Below are 12,638 nucleotides of genomic sequence, written 5' to 3'. Positions count from 1 at the left end.
GCACGACTTCCTCCAAGAGAAGTTGGTGTTGCCGCAGCTAGGGTTGGGGCACCTCCAGTCGCCCTCGCGGTTGCCGGAGGGCGGGCCGCTACCCCCGCCGCCGCCGCCTCTGCCCCCGCGGGGCGGGCCACCTCCGCCTCCCCCACCGCCGCCGCCGCCTCGCCCGCCACGGAAGCCACCGCCACCGCCGCCGCCCTTTCCTCCGCCCCATGTATTTTGCCGCTGGGCGAGGGATACTTTAATTGTGGTTCCATTAAACTCCTTTCCATCAAACCATTGAATAGCCGAGGAGGCGGCATTGGAATCTTCATAAGTTACAGTAGCTTCTCCTTTCGGCTGCCCCGTCGCTTTGTCTTTATACATCCAAACCTTGGGCCTCTGTGTCTTTTTATCGGTCTGAAAAGAGAAATAATAAATAAATACTATGTATAAAATGTCTTAAAATATACAAGATAAAATCTTTTTTTCACTTACTTTTATAATACCAATAGCTCCAAAGTGCTGACATAATTCATCTTCAGTAGTAGCTGGGTTCATGCCTTGAATGAAGACAGTATCTTCTTGTGTCACCATATCACCTCCACCACCCCTGTCTCCGCCGTAGCCGCCACCGCCTCCTAAAGATTAAAGAATATTAATAAAACAATTAACAAAAACATTATTACAACGATTCTAGCTTGCATCAACCTTAAAGCAGAAGATTTGACTTTTTGTGATGTAATAAAAAATTTTAACACCTTTGTTACAATATTTTTTTAAGAATATTAACAGCGATAAATCAAACCTATATTTGTGAGAGTATACCTTAGTATAGAAATGGTAGATATCAAAATAACATATAACTACGTTTAACTGACCAGAAAATTGCGCATTTTAACACTATTGTAGAAGATTAGGGCTGCCAAAAATATAGTCAGTGGTACACCAGTAGAGATCTTACATTAATCCTATGATTCATAAACGTACTTTGGTTCACCACAACGATTGGTATTGCTACAACATATATTTTACACCAACATAAGCCCAGGTAGTAAGTAATATTCCGTGAGTAAGGATGTCGATAACGGTAATAAGTTAAAAACATCCAATGCAGAGAGGACATGTATAACATACCTTAAAATATCAATATTATAGTAATGGAAACATTAATTTAAATAATAAATACAAGTGATGATGGATTGCTTCCGGTAGAATTTCAATTTAACAGACATCCTTTTCAGTGAAATTAGGCTTCCTCTTCTTTGAGTAGTTGTGTATGAATAAAATCCACTACATACATTAAATTGAGAATACATATAAATTTAATAAATTGGATGATTATAAAGAGTATCCACTTTTTATTGAAATAACCTGACCTGACCTCTTAATATAATAGCGAATTGAATTGAATAGCCTTCCTACATAAATAAACTTGGAAACCTCTCCACATTAAAGTCCATGGTAACCTTCAATCTTTGATATCCACTCACAAACATTGACAAAATTGTACCAATATGCTGTAACTCCTGGAAGCAGTGTATTAAATCCCTCCTTTAGCAGTACTTTCAGATTTGTACCATTATAACTTTGTATTTATAAGATAAATTTTCATCATTTTTGAATATGTCAAATGTTATAAAATACAATCAAACACCAATTGCTTAGGGTTTGCCTCACAATCAGAGTTGTGGAATACTGCTATTACAAAACTATGTGTATATCTATTTATATAGTATGTGATATTTTGAAGTTGCTCACATACAAACACCACCTAAATTTTGTTATCTATAGCTTAAAAGTAACCTCCACGTATGCAAAAAATGACTCCTTCAGCCTGCATCATACTTTCAAGTTTAATGAATTCCGTTAATTGCACCAGTTTATGTTACACATCAACAATTCCAAACAAGCATTTTTCTCTTCATGGATTTACTGTTTTGATCCAATTTATATTATAACTTGACTTTCGACTGTGACATACTTAAGCATATGTCAAAGATCATATTTGCCCTCCGGTAGTTAAACACTATCACTATGTAATAGGACAAATTTGGCAGCCCTTAAGTTTACAATTAAAAAGTATAACAAAAGCACCACTCGTTAGTTACGAGGAGCTTTACCTTTATTATAACCACCCCCCCTGCCGCCGCCACTATAACAATAAAACACCATTTAGTTCACACTGGCAGGTTGGGGGCACACTGAATGAAGCACGTAGCACACCTAAGGTCCATTTTAGTGACCTTATTCCATAATGTGGGTCCTTTTCTTTACCATAATGAAAAACCTTGAAAACCTTAGAATTTTTGGTTGACAATAACAGCATACAGTATAATATGTAGACACAGGTAGACACATGCAGAATTCTATTTCACTTGAAAAAGTGTACACAATTTATGTAATTTTGTGATTATTCCAACTTTCTGTAGCAGTTATAGCAGATATAGAAATTTCAAATTAAACAAAATAATTATTTGTAGACTAATGTAACCCATATTACCTCAATAACTTAAAATTATTAGTAATGTATCATCATTAATAGTTCAGAGTTAATATAGAAGGAAGTGTGAAATTATTATGGGTGAATTTAAACAATGTGTTATTATAAATGTAACACTTTTTCAAGATGGAATATATATCTTAACTATGGAAAAATGTTTGCATTTGAAAAACATTAATGTTGCACTAATTAAATGTTGAAAATCTATTATATCCCAAAAAAAAATTGTTAGCTGATAAAATTACAATAGTTTTATAAATGCAAACCAATCAAATATGAAATCTCAAGTATTACCCATTGAAAAACTAAGATATGTTTGTTTTGCTGTAACATAATTTGTCTAGTAAATAATTTTATAACACCAACTTAATACACACAAAAAATAAATCCCTCATTGCATGAAAAAGCTTACCATATACAGACTAGAGTAAATGTGGTAAGTTAAAGAAGCATAGTCAACTCCCTTTAATTACCATTTATCAGCAGTCCGGAATATGTAGAAGATATTTTTGTCCTTTGGACAAGACATCAATAAAATATTTCAAATAGTAACAATATACATTAGCCATAATAAAGCAGAAGACATATTATGGGAATATAGAAAACATTATGTACAAATAAAATCCTGTAATTACACTCTATCATAATTTGTTTACCAAGAAATAAAGTCAGAGAGAGGTACATATAAAACCAATAACATTTTCCCGTTTTACCTCAGTAATATCCCTATTATAGAAACCCAACACACAGAGAATCATGTATTAAATTATTACATTCTAAAACTCATTACTCAACATGTAACAAATACATGTTGACGAAAATTAACCATACTGTAAATAAACCAACTGTACTTTTAGTTTACAAATCATCTTTGAATTTATTCATAAATAAATAAACTTTGAAATATCTCTTCTTTCACCTACTATATATTATAACAAATACAAACCAAAAGTACCATTTTCCATTCTGACCTGACAATATAACTAAGTTTTGAGCACCTATTTTCCCACTATATTTTACATTTTTTGTTTTGTAGGATAATAGTACTTGTTTTGGACTCTAATACGGTTTTTATTCCTTTGACAATCAATAAATTTGATATAAAAAATTTGGCAATGCTTACCCGTATCCACCATCTCTATTTCCTCCATCTCTATTATAGCTTGATCTGTCTCCACTGCCGTAGCCTCCTCTATCGCCGCCACTTGAGTAACCACTTCCACGGTCTCCTCCACCACCATAGCTTGAGCCACCGCTTCTGTCACTACCTCCATAACTCCCACTTCCACGATCATTGTTTCCATAGTTTCCCCCACTACGCTCACTGCTTCCATAATTCCCACCACGGTCACTACTGCCATAATTATTTCCTCCGCGATCACCTCCAGTTCCACTTACATTGTAGCTAGTATTACCGCTACCATTGCGGTCAAATCCACTACCACTACCTCCATAATTTGATCCATAGTTTTGCTGTCCATAATTTTCCTGACTGCCATAGCTTCCACTACCCCCTACAAATAGCAAGTCCATTAAAATATCTTAATATAATTCATACTAACGAATTCAATAGTATTCTAATAATTAAAAGACACATACCCCCTCCAGAGCTCGGTTGACTCCACGCTTGGTTAGTATTTTGTCCACCGGCGCCATAACTTCCTTGAGTATAACTACCACTTTGCTGTTGAGGTGCGCTATAGGTACTATCACCTGATCCTAGAGATGGTGGCGGCATTGAATATTGACCTCCATAGGATCCGCTGCCATAGTCCGACGATGCGTACGCTGCAAGCAAAGAACCCACGTTTTTTAGCCTTATTTTTAAAAGATATGTATACTTTTACAAAATTAAACAAGTAGACTTACGATCGCCCATGATTTTGGTTTTATATTAATATAATTACGAATTTCAATAATTACAAATAAATAACATTCTTTACTAATGAAAATCACACTAAACACGACAGAGCGTAAATCGCGAAGAAATAATTATTGTAATATGGAGAACGGAAACACGCAAGACGCGTCTAAGTTTCTAGTGCTCTATGGTACAACAAAACCGGAAATATTTTTGATTTTTAAACGTAATGCCAATATATTACCATTTCAAATTCTTTAAATAGAACTGTATATATAAAATTCCTCTTATTATAATAATTTAAAATAAATTATAATAAGAGGAATTTTATTGCATGATTATTTTTTTATCAAATATGTATTTTATCGTTGTTTTAGTAATTTTTACTTTTACTATATGAATGTTCCTACTGTAATATATTTTAAGAGGAAACATTTGTATTTAAGTATCTTATGCAAAGAGTTTATATCTAAAAGTACCCCCGTATTACTCTTTGTAGTAGTATTCTAACTGTAAGTATGTTTCTACTTTCTAATGTCTTCAGACAAAAACCACTGGACTAATTTCAAAAATTATTTTACCAATAGAAAGCTGCAATTGACAACATGGGCTGTAAATGTACCATACGTTCCACGGGTAAAGCCGGGGCGATCAACTAGTTTTTTAATTGTAATAAACAGCATGCGAATAACGCGCATCTAGCAAATAGCGTTTATTTTATAGTTACATATTACATTATGCATTTTATTTTAAGAAAATTACTTTTTAAGCGATCTCCCTCAGGCTATTCAGTAAGTAAGTAGCTTTCCGCTCACGTGAACTACAGAATATTGAACTTTGAGGATTTTTGAGGAAGAGGTACTATGACATTTTTTCGACTTTAGATGCTTAGATCACGTCAGCTATTTATATAGCTATATACATATACCTATTTATATTTATATTTACGTTAAGGAACTATTTAAAAACCTCTTGCAACGGCACCGGCACATAGTTACATATTCGCTAATTTGTTTTTTAATTTATACGTGATTGAAAAACAAACAGAAATTAATATTAAAAACAAAATGTGCAAAAATGGTCTGAATAACTACTATTTTATTAAAATAAATTTTAGATGATCGACGATATAAGTGATGATAATAGGTCTTCTCAATGACCTTAAAAAAAGCGTAAAATGTAGTAACCTAATTAAAATTTTTTACTCATTTAACTGTGTGCCACTTGATAAAGGTTTAAACAGATTATTGGTAGCGTGCATAAAAGTACATTCAAGTTATTAGTACACAGTTGCAAGATAAACTTGTGATAAATAAGTTTACATAGCTAACATGTACTCCATACATACACCATACCTAGGTAGGTAGGTATCTATGTTGATTTAAATTTAGAAATTTATCTACCTAACGACAACTTGTCGACTTGTTGCGTATTCGAAAGGAATACATTTCCACCACATTTTGACTATTAAAATATCAACTCAAGTGATCAGCTCAAGTCCTTTTTTTTCAATTTTTGCACGTTTTAGTATCTACTTAATTCCAAGAAATGGTTAGCTATTAAGTAGTAGGTACCCATTTATAACAAAAATAGGAATGGTTATGCGAATGCTTAGGTACTTACTTAGTATCTATTTAGAAGGTAGGTAATCTGTAGTACTTCCATGGGTAATACTTCCATAATGCTAAGATGCGAATTTCCACGCCTATGTTTAATAAATTCAGTGATAACTGAGTGAACATTGTATATATAATTATACGTTTTTGTAAATCTTTAGGAATAGGGAATTAAACAAAGATTCGATTTAAGTTGTTTATTTATTCATCGTACATTATTAAATATCAAAAACAAAATGCGTGAAAAAAGCCTGCCTCCTTACGTCACTCACCAGTCTTCTCCCTAGAAATGACTAAAGAGCACTTTATGAAATGTCGATAAATCCGGTTCTACTGTAGAATTGCTGCTTATAAGAGCGGGTTTCGAACTGCTTCTAAAAAAGAATACACGTTACATTAACTAAAATTATAACATCGAAGCCTATTACTACTTATTGTATTATTTAACGACAATTCCATTGAAATTATTCAACCATAATTTATTTGATGATATCAGTCTGCTAATAAATATCTCTCTACCAAAATTCATGAGGTTTGATATCAGTAAAAAAATATTTCTTTATAAAATATATAATAAGTTTGTATCAACCGATAGATTGTAATCTTCGTGTTTACAATTTTATAGTGACATATATATTTCTTTGGAGTGTTTTTACTGAACTTCTCTTGAATGGCTGTATACAAATACATCAATCAAAATTGTGATTAAAGTAATTGTGTCTTCAAGTGTATTAGATTATGGTTTACATAATATACATTTCGCATTTGAATTCGAACTATTTTTCGAAATCGAATTTGTATAAAAATCAATTGAAAAGTACACCCATATATAACGATTTAAATACATACTTGGATGAAGTTCTCGGAGTTACAAGGAGGCAGTTCATAGGTTGACCATCCAATTGTCGATTATGATACAAGTCCACAGCTCTCTGTGCATCTTCCAAACTTTTATATATAACCTCAGCGGTACCAGGTCTAACAAGACGTGATTCTAACATACCACCTACATCATCAAATAATTCCTAAAACAAGTCACAGATGAAAAGGCTATTATTAATACAACCTTTATATTATTTACTACTACCCATAATATAGTATAGCAAATCTACTCAAAATCAGTTTTTTTATAATTACATTACATAATGTCATATTTTAATATGTCAAGTTCAATACATCTATATAATGCTAATACTACAGCACTGAAGAATTTTAAACTTGCTAATCTCAGGAACACCTGGTACAAATTTAAAACTTCTGTAATATAAAATCAGGCCAAAAATATTGTAACAAGTAAGTTCTAAACAAATATTGAATACAGACAAAAATGTATGGATTATTAGTAAAAGTATGAAATAAATTAAATGATTATAAAGGTGAATGCAGATTATGGCTGCATCATGCAACATGCAAATGCAAAACAATTACTGCAGCGACTAAGTTGTATGTGGTGCGGTTCCAATCTGCATTCATCTTATATGTAGATATTAATGTCATACCTTTATGTCACCCCCTGTAACAGTACTGCGTAAATTGCTTACAATAATTCTATATTCAAGGGGGGGTTTTTCATTATCTTCCTCAGCCTTTTCCATACGCAAAGCTGCCATAGGTCTTTTTTTAAGTATTGATGGTGGTCTTGGTGGACTTTTCTCTCTTTCTCTGATTGCCATCCTAAAAACGACAAATTCAACCCAAACAGATATATAAAGAAAAATTATTCATGTTTGTACTTTTCTATAAACTCTTTACCTCAGATTGTCACTATTGTGTGCTATTATCTTAAGTTGTAGGCTTGCTTTTCTATTTGATAGTATGGGTGCAGGATTGTAATCTTCACCCATAGGATCATCAATGATTTCAAGATCATTCTCTATGGTACGCAATATAGGTTTTATTGATAACTTAGCTACAAAACAAAAAAAAAAGTTTACAGGAATATATTGCACATAGAATGTGGGGGCACTGTGATGACAGGAGTTGATCTAAGGCACTACAGTGGGATATCAGCTTTAAATTTTGTAATGCCTGTAAAACTTGTACAAATTTCAGGTATGTTCATGGATAATTACAATCTATGTTATAAAAGGTTTTAAACATACTTAAAAACAACTTATATAAAGACCATATTTAATGTTAGATTACATACATTATTAATAACTATAGAGATTATGCAAGTAAAACAATAAAAAAATATCCATTATCATCATGTACAAAGTAATTTCTTCCATTAGAAGTGGAAGAATTTTGTTTCAAATTCTTAATATAACTTTAATAGCTTTATGTTAAACTCTGTAAAGGATAATCTCAGCAATAAGTTTTGAATGATTTAATTAGATATAGGATATATTAATTAAGTACTTATTTTGTAATTGTCTATTATTAGTTTTAATTATGAAAGAACCAGTTTTTTTCATAATTAATAAAAATTGCAATGATATCCAATGGAAATTATCTTACATATAGATGTTGAAGCAAATGTCCTGTCTTCTAAAAATCTTTGATTATTTCTTTGTTTTCTTCCCAAGCTTTTGTTTTGTAAAGGTTGATATACAACTTGTCGAGATGGGTCTGTAAAAACTGAAAACAAAATTATAATGCACAATAAATTATGTTTGAATACCCATAGTAATAAAATATAATACACAACAATTCAAATAAGAAAATATTCACCTCTATCTCTTTTTATATATGTTTTCATTGCCCTTTGCTTGTTTTGTATTAAATGTGATCCTGAGGGTTTCATTGAAGCCTGTTGAAAAAAATTAATTACCTAATAAATATCCATGTAAGACAACTGGTTGTCAAAAATACTTATATTTACTCATCTAATTAAATTTAACAAATGGAACATTTACTTATACATAGACCTTATATACACATTTTAAATTAATTCATCATCATCATAATTATAATAAAACTGAAGTACTAGTAGAAGCAGTAGTTTAGTACCTCATCAACCATACCTTTGGAACAATTAAACCTTTACCAAAAATTTTTCACTGGTTGTTTGTATAAAAAGCTTGATAAATCAATATTAAAATTGCAAAAGCGAGTTTGTTTGTTTTCAATTAAAAGATATGATTTTTGTATCTTGAGATGAAGGCTGCTGAAAAAGAAATATTCGCTGACAAAACAGCAGGCGGTAAGCTAGAATACGTATAAACTACCTTTTTCGCCCTTAGTTGTTGTAACTTTAATCGGGCATCCTTTTGCTTAGCAAGTTCAGCTAATTTTTCTCTTGCATCTCTGATTTGAGTCCTTTTCTTAGAGACTATTTTATTCCTAGCATCAATTATATCCGTTTTTAAAACCGGGGGTCCTTTCGGTTTACCGGTTTTTCTGAAATTAAATTTATTTTTCAATATACGACAAAATTAATACAATATTTAAAAACATAAACACACAATAATTAATGAAGGAATTTTGAAATACGCACCTATTTTGATTTCCTCGTTTCTTTTTTTGTATTATATCATCTAAACTCATATTTACATACGATGCCATATTTTACAGCTTTAATGTATATTTTCAAACAAAAAGCACACCTTTGTAGCTATATTTTTAATCAAATTGCAGCATAAATCAGGCCTCAATTTATTCCTTACGGCTACAGAAAACCAAACAGACTTTAGTAATCAGCATTCCATATTCCCTAAATGTCAAAATAATTTATGGAACGAAGAAGGCATAGACAATATACCAAATGTAGATTATTTAAAAAAAATAATGGGCCTCCTACAGCACTTCTTTCTACATTGTTTAGGTTAAGCAAAATTAAAAAAGAATACCTGTCTTTTTTTAATTTTGCCTGCACATAAATCAGAAATGAGGCAAAGTACCCTTGCGAAGCTATTCCTTCCACATCTCTCTCCGCTATTTAATCTGTGCTGCGGGCCTCCTATTATTATAATACTAGTTGCATTCCGCGGTTTCACCCGCGTATCCCCGTATCCCGTGGGAATATCGGGATAAAAAGTTTCCTATATGTTATTCCAGTTGTTCAGCTATATACGTACCAAATTTCATTGCAACCGGTTCAGTAGTTTTCGTGTGAAAGAGCAACAAACACACACACATCCTTACAAACTTTCGCATTTATAATATAAGTAGGATAGGATTAACCAAACATAAAAAAATAATAAATTGGAAATTCATTTTTTATAGAAAATCGTTACTGCTGTTTTAAAAATTTTGACGAGAATGTGGCTTGCGAGTACTTAACTACCTTTGTCATGTGGTAACAGTGTCCGAGTCCGTTTTTCCATGGGATAATTTTTTTTATTTTTTTTTTATGGCAGAGCAAGCAAAGGAGCAGGTGGGCCACCTGATGTTAAGTGGTTACCAGAGCCAGAGCGTATATGGCCTTTCAGGGACATATACGCTCTTTTCTTGAAGGCCCCAATGTCGTAATTGTTCGGGAACACCGTAGCTGGTAAATCGTTCCAAAGCTTCACCGTACGCGGAAAAAATTGGTTTTTACGGCGGACGGTCCGATGTTGGAACTGTGCGGCTGGTAAAATGTTGAACAATTCCTCAGAGCACTCCCCATAGTACACTCTATATAAAATACAAAGAGAAGAGACTTTAAAGAATTCCATAGATCATAGAACTTTTATTTATACAGTTATACTATTTTGTCATTTGTGATCTGTGAAGATTAGCTGTCATTACACGATTACGATTTACAATCACGACCATGTTTAAGTTTACAAATGTTGTAAATATTTTTTTATATTAATCGTATGAATAGAGATTTATCTAATGAATTAAATTTTTATTCTATTTCTGGTAATCGAATTATTATACCAAAGTTAAAATGGATAATGACAGAGAAGATGGGGAAATGAGTGATGAAAATGAAATGGACGTAGATGTAGCGAAAGAAGATATAAAAACTCTTCCTATCGATGGAAGCACTTTGGTGAGATTTATGAGGAATAAGTATTCTTGTTATTTACTGCTTGAGTCTTATTTTGGTTATTTTTCAGCTTTATAAGGCAGATAAAACAGGACCTATTGTTAAATGTTTGAATAAAGTCGACGCATTAAAACTAGAGGAAAGGGCTCAGCGCTTTGGATTGAATTTAAGTGGCAATCGGGTCGTTACCCAAAAGCAAATTGATGATCTCTATGCTAATATAGGTATTGAAGGAAATGAAAGACATTTTAGACTGGATGCATTGCACCTTACTGGTATTGATGGATTAACAACAAAAGATGTGTTTGAGTATTTGGAAGATTATAAACCAGTTTCATTGGAGTGGATTGATGAAACATCATGTATGTTGACAAATTACTAATACATTTCATTTATAAACTTAATTTTACATGTAAAAGTACATTTCAACCAGGTGGTCAGACTTAATACTGTTTCTGTAATAATGGTGTTAGAGTAAAAGTAACAAATTAATAATTAGTTGCATAACTGGTTGTTGTCAAGAATTCAGATATTATTTTTAGTGTGTGTAATTTACATTTTTTTTTTATTATTAATTAACAATGAAAAAAAATATAAATATCAATTGTAATTGGTTTACAGGTAATGTAGTGTGTCAGGACCATATAGCAGCAGCATTAGCTTTACTTGTTCATTCACGTGAAATAACTGATTATGATTTGAATAATGTATTATCAGAGAGGTCATCATATCACTGGCGGGAAGGCATGCCACATCCTAAGAAAGATGTTATTTTGATGAGATTTGCAACAAATGGCGATAAAAAAATGGGGAAAAAAATAAGGGAATCTAAAGCTGTAGATTCTAATGAAAAGAATCCTTGGGGTGATCTTTGTAAATCTTGGGGAGTTTATGATCACCAAGAAATATTTCAACGTAAATTGCCAGTATTTCATGGCACGTCTGACAATGAAGAAGTGGAACTTCAGCCTCGGAAATTTATTAAACCAAGAAATAAAAACCTTGCAATGCGCTTAGGTAAAAGGACTCAGAACATTCAACATGTGGAAGAATCAAGTGACTCTGATTCTGAATGGAATAAGAAATCAAAAGTTCCCAGAATGCGAATGAGGGCTGATGATGAAGAAAGTAAAAGAAAAAGTCGTAATGTTGAATCAAATAGTTTAAGTGATAAAGATGATTATGCTCCATTATCAATTGAAGTTATAAATTCTCAAAATACCCCCATGCCAAATCGATCCTCATCAAAATTAATATCAGAGAAGTTCAAGAAACATGAAAGTGTACATTCTTCAAAAAATATACAATCTCGTCTTGGTGTTAAAGTTGTACCACAAGACGACAGGTCTTTCAGTGGTAGCTGTTCAGATGATTCTGATTACAATACAATGAGTAGAGTACAAAAAGTAAATGATCAAAATAAAAAGACTTCAAGTGTCTGGTCAAGGTTGGAGGCAAACCCTGTATTGTCAAATGACAAAACAGATTTACGACAAATTTTAAAGACAAGAAAGCATAAAAAAACTGACGACCTGAGAGAACGACTCGGTAAATCTAAATCAAATTTAAGAATTGAAATAGACAATAATTAATAAAATATATTTTTTTATTAATGACTTCTTGTTTATTTTTTCAAATATATATTAACAAATTATAAACAATTTTTAGTTAACACTATCTAAATTTTGAGCCGAACTGAAACTCAATACAAATTTCATTAATCAAGCAATATTTGCTGTTCCCAAATATTAATCTGAATAC

At 32.1% G+C, this 12,638-nt stretch overlaps 3 protein-coding genes across 3 annotated transcripts in view; 1 reads left to right on the top strand and 2 right to left on the bottom strand.

Annotated features, from left to right (window-relative positions):
* Positions 1-4,506, bottom strand: part of LOC119834852 (RNA-binding protein cabeza-like) — a 6,470-nt gene extending 1,964 nt beyond the window's left edge. Inside the window, exons 1-6 of the mRNA XM_038359369.1 lie at positions 4,349-4,506; positions 4,079-4,267; positions 3,603-3,993; positions 2,100-2,131; positions 475-617; positions 3-396 (exon numbers count right to left, since the gene is read on the bottom strand). Coding sequence (XP_038215297.1) covers positions 3-396; positions 475-617; positions 2,100-2,131; positions 3,603-3,993; positions 4,079-4,267; positions 4,349-4,358 — 1,159 coding nt within the window. The 5' untranslated portion in view covers positions 4,359-4,506. The remainder of the gene's footprint in view (positions 1-2; positions 397-474; positions 618-2,099; positions 2,132-3,602; positions 3,994-4,078; positions 4,268-4,348) is intronic.
* Positions 4,507-6,141: 1,635 nt separating this feature from the next.
* Positions 6,142-9,621, bottom strand: LOC119835247 (polymerase delta-interacting protein 3-like). Its single transcript, XM_038359962.1, has 8 exons — positions 9,396-9,621; positions 9,127-9,298; positions 8,630-8,708; positions 8,417-8,536; positions 7,709-7,865; positions 7,456-7,630; positions 6,806-6,981; positions 6,142-6,330 (listed from the first exon to the last, which is right to left on the bottom strand). Exons 1-8 carry the CDS (start codon positions 9,461-9,463, stop codon positions 6,240-6,242), a joined length of 1,038 nt encoding a protein of 345 aa, XP_038215890.1. The 5' UTR covers positions 9,464-9,621; the 3' UTR covers positions 6,142-6,239.
* A 991-nt stretch (positions 9,622-10,612) lies between these two features.
* LOC119835224 (nuclear cap-binding protein subunit 3-like) lies at positions 10,613-12,535 on the top strand. Its single transcript, XM_038359928.1, has 3 exons — positions 10,613-10,880; positions 10,948-11,239; positions 11,499-12,535. Exons 1-3 carry the CDS (start codon positions 10,776-10,778, stop codon positions 12,467-12,469), a joined length of 1,368 nt encoding a protein of 455 aa, XP_038215856.1. The 5' UTR covers positions 10,613-10,775; the 3' UTR covers positions 12,470-12,535.
* Positions 12,536-12,638: the final 103 nt, after the last annotated feature.

The sequence above is a fragment of the Zerene cesonia genome, chromosome 20 (genome assembly GCF_012273895.1).
Source record: "Zerene cesonia ecotype Mississippi chromosome 20, Zerene_cesonia_1.1, whole genome shotgun sequence".
NCBI classification, from domain to species: Eukaryota; Metazoa; Arthropoda; class Insecta; order Lepidoptera; family Pieridae; genus Zerene; species Zerene cesonia.
This window is presented reverse-complemented; position numbering and strand designations above follow the sequence as displayed.

Bases quoted from the DNA above. Each gene is read 5' to 3' on its own strand.
- LOC119835247 (XM_038359962.1), bottom strand. From the start codon at position 9,463: ATGGCATCGTATGTAAATATGAGTTTAGATGATATAATACAAAAAAAG. The intron at 8,537-8,629 runs GTGAATATTTTC...TTTTGTTTTCAG, and splicing joins ATATATAAAAAGAGATAGAG to TTTTTACAGACCCATCTCGA. The intron at 6,982-7,455 runs GTATGACATTAA...GACTTGTTTTAG, and splicing joins TTACAGGGGGTGACATAAAG to GAATTATTTGATGATGTAGG.
- LOC119835224 (XM_038359928.1), top strand. From the start codon at position 10,776: ATGGATAATGACAGAGAAGATGGGGAAATGAGTGATGAAAATGAAATG. The intron at 10,881-10,947 runs GTGAGATTTATG...GTTATTTTTCAG, and splicing joins CTATCGATGGAAGCACTTTG to CTTTATAAGGCAGATAAAAC. The intron at 11,240-11,498 runs GTATGTTGACAA...ATTGGTTTACAG, and splicing joins GTGGATTGATGAAACATCAT to GTAATGTAGTGTGTCAGGAC.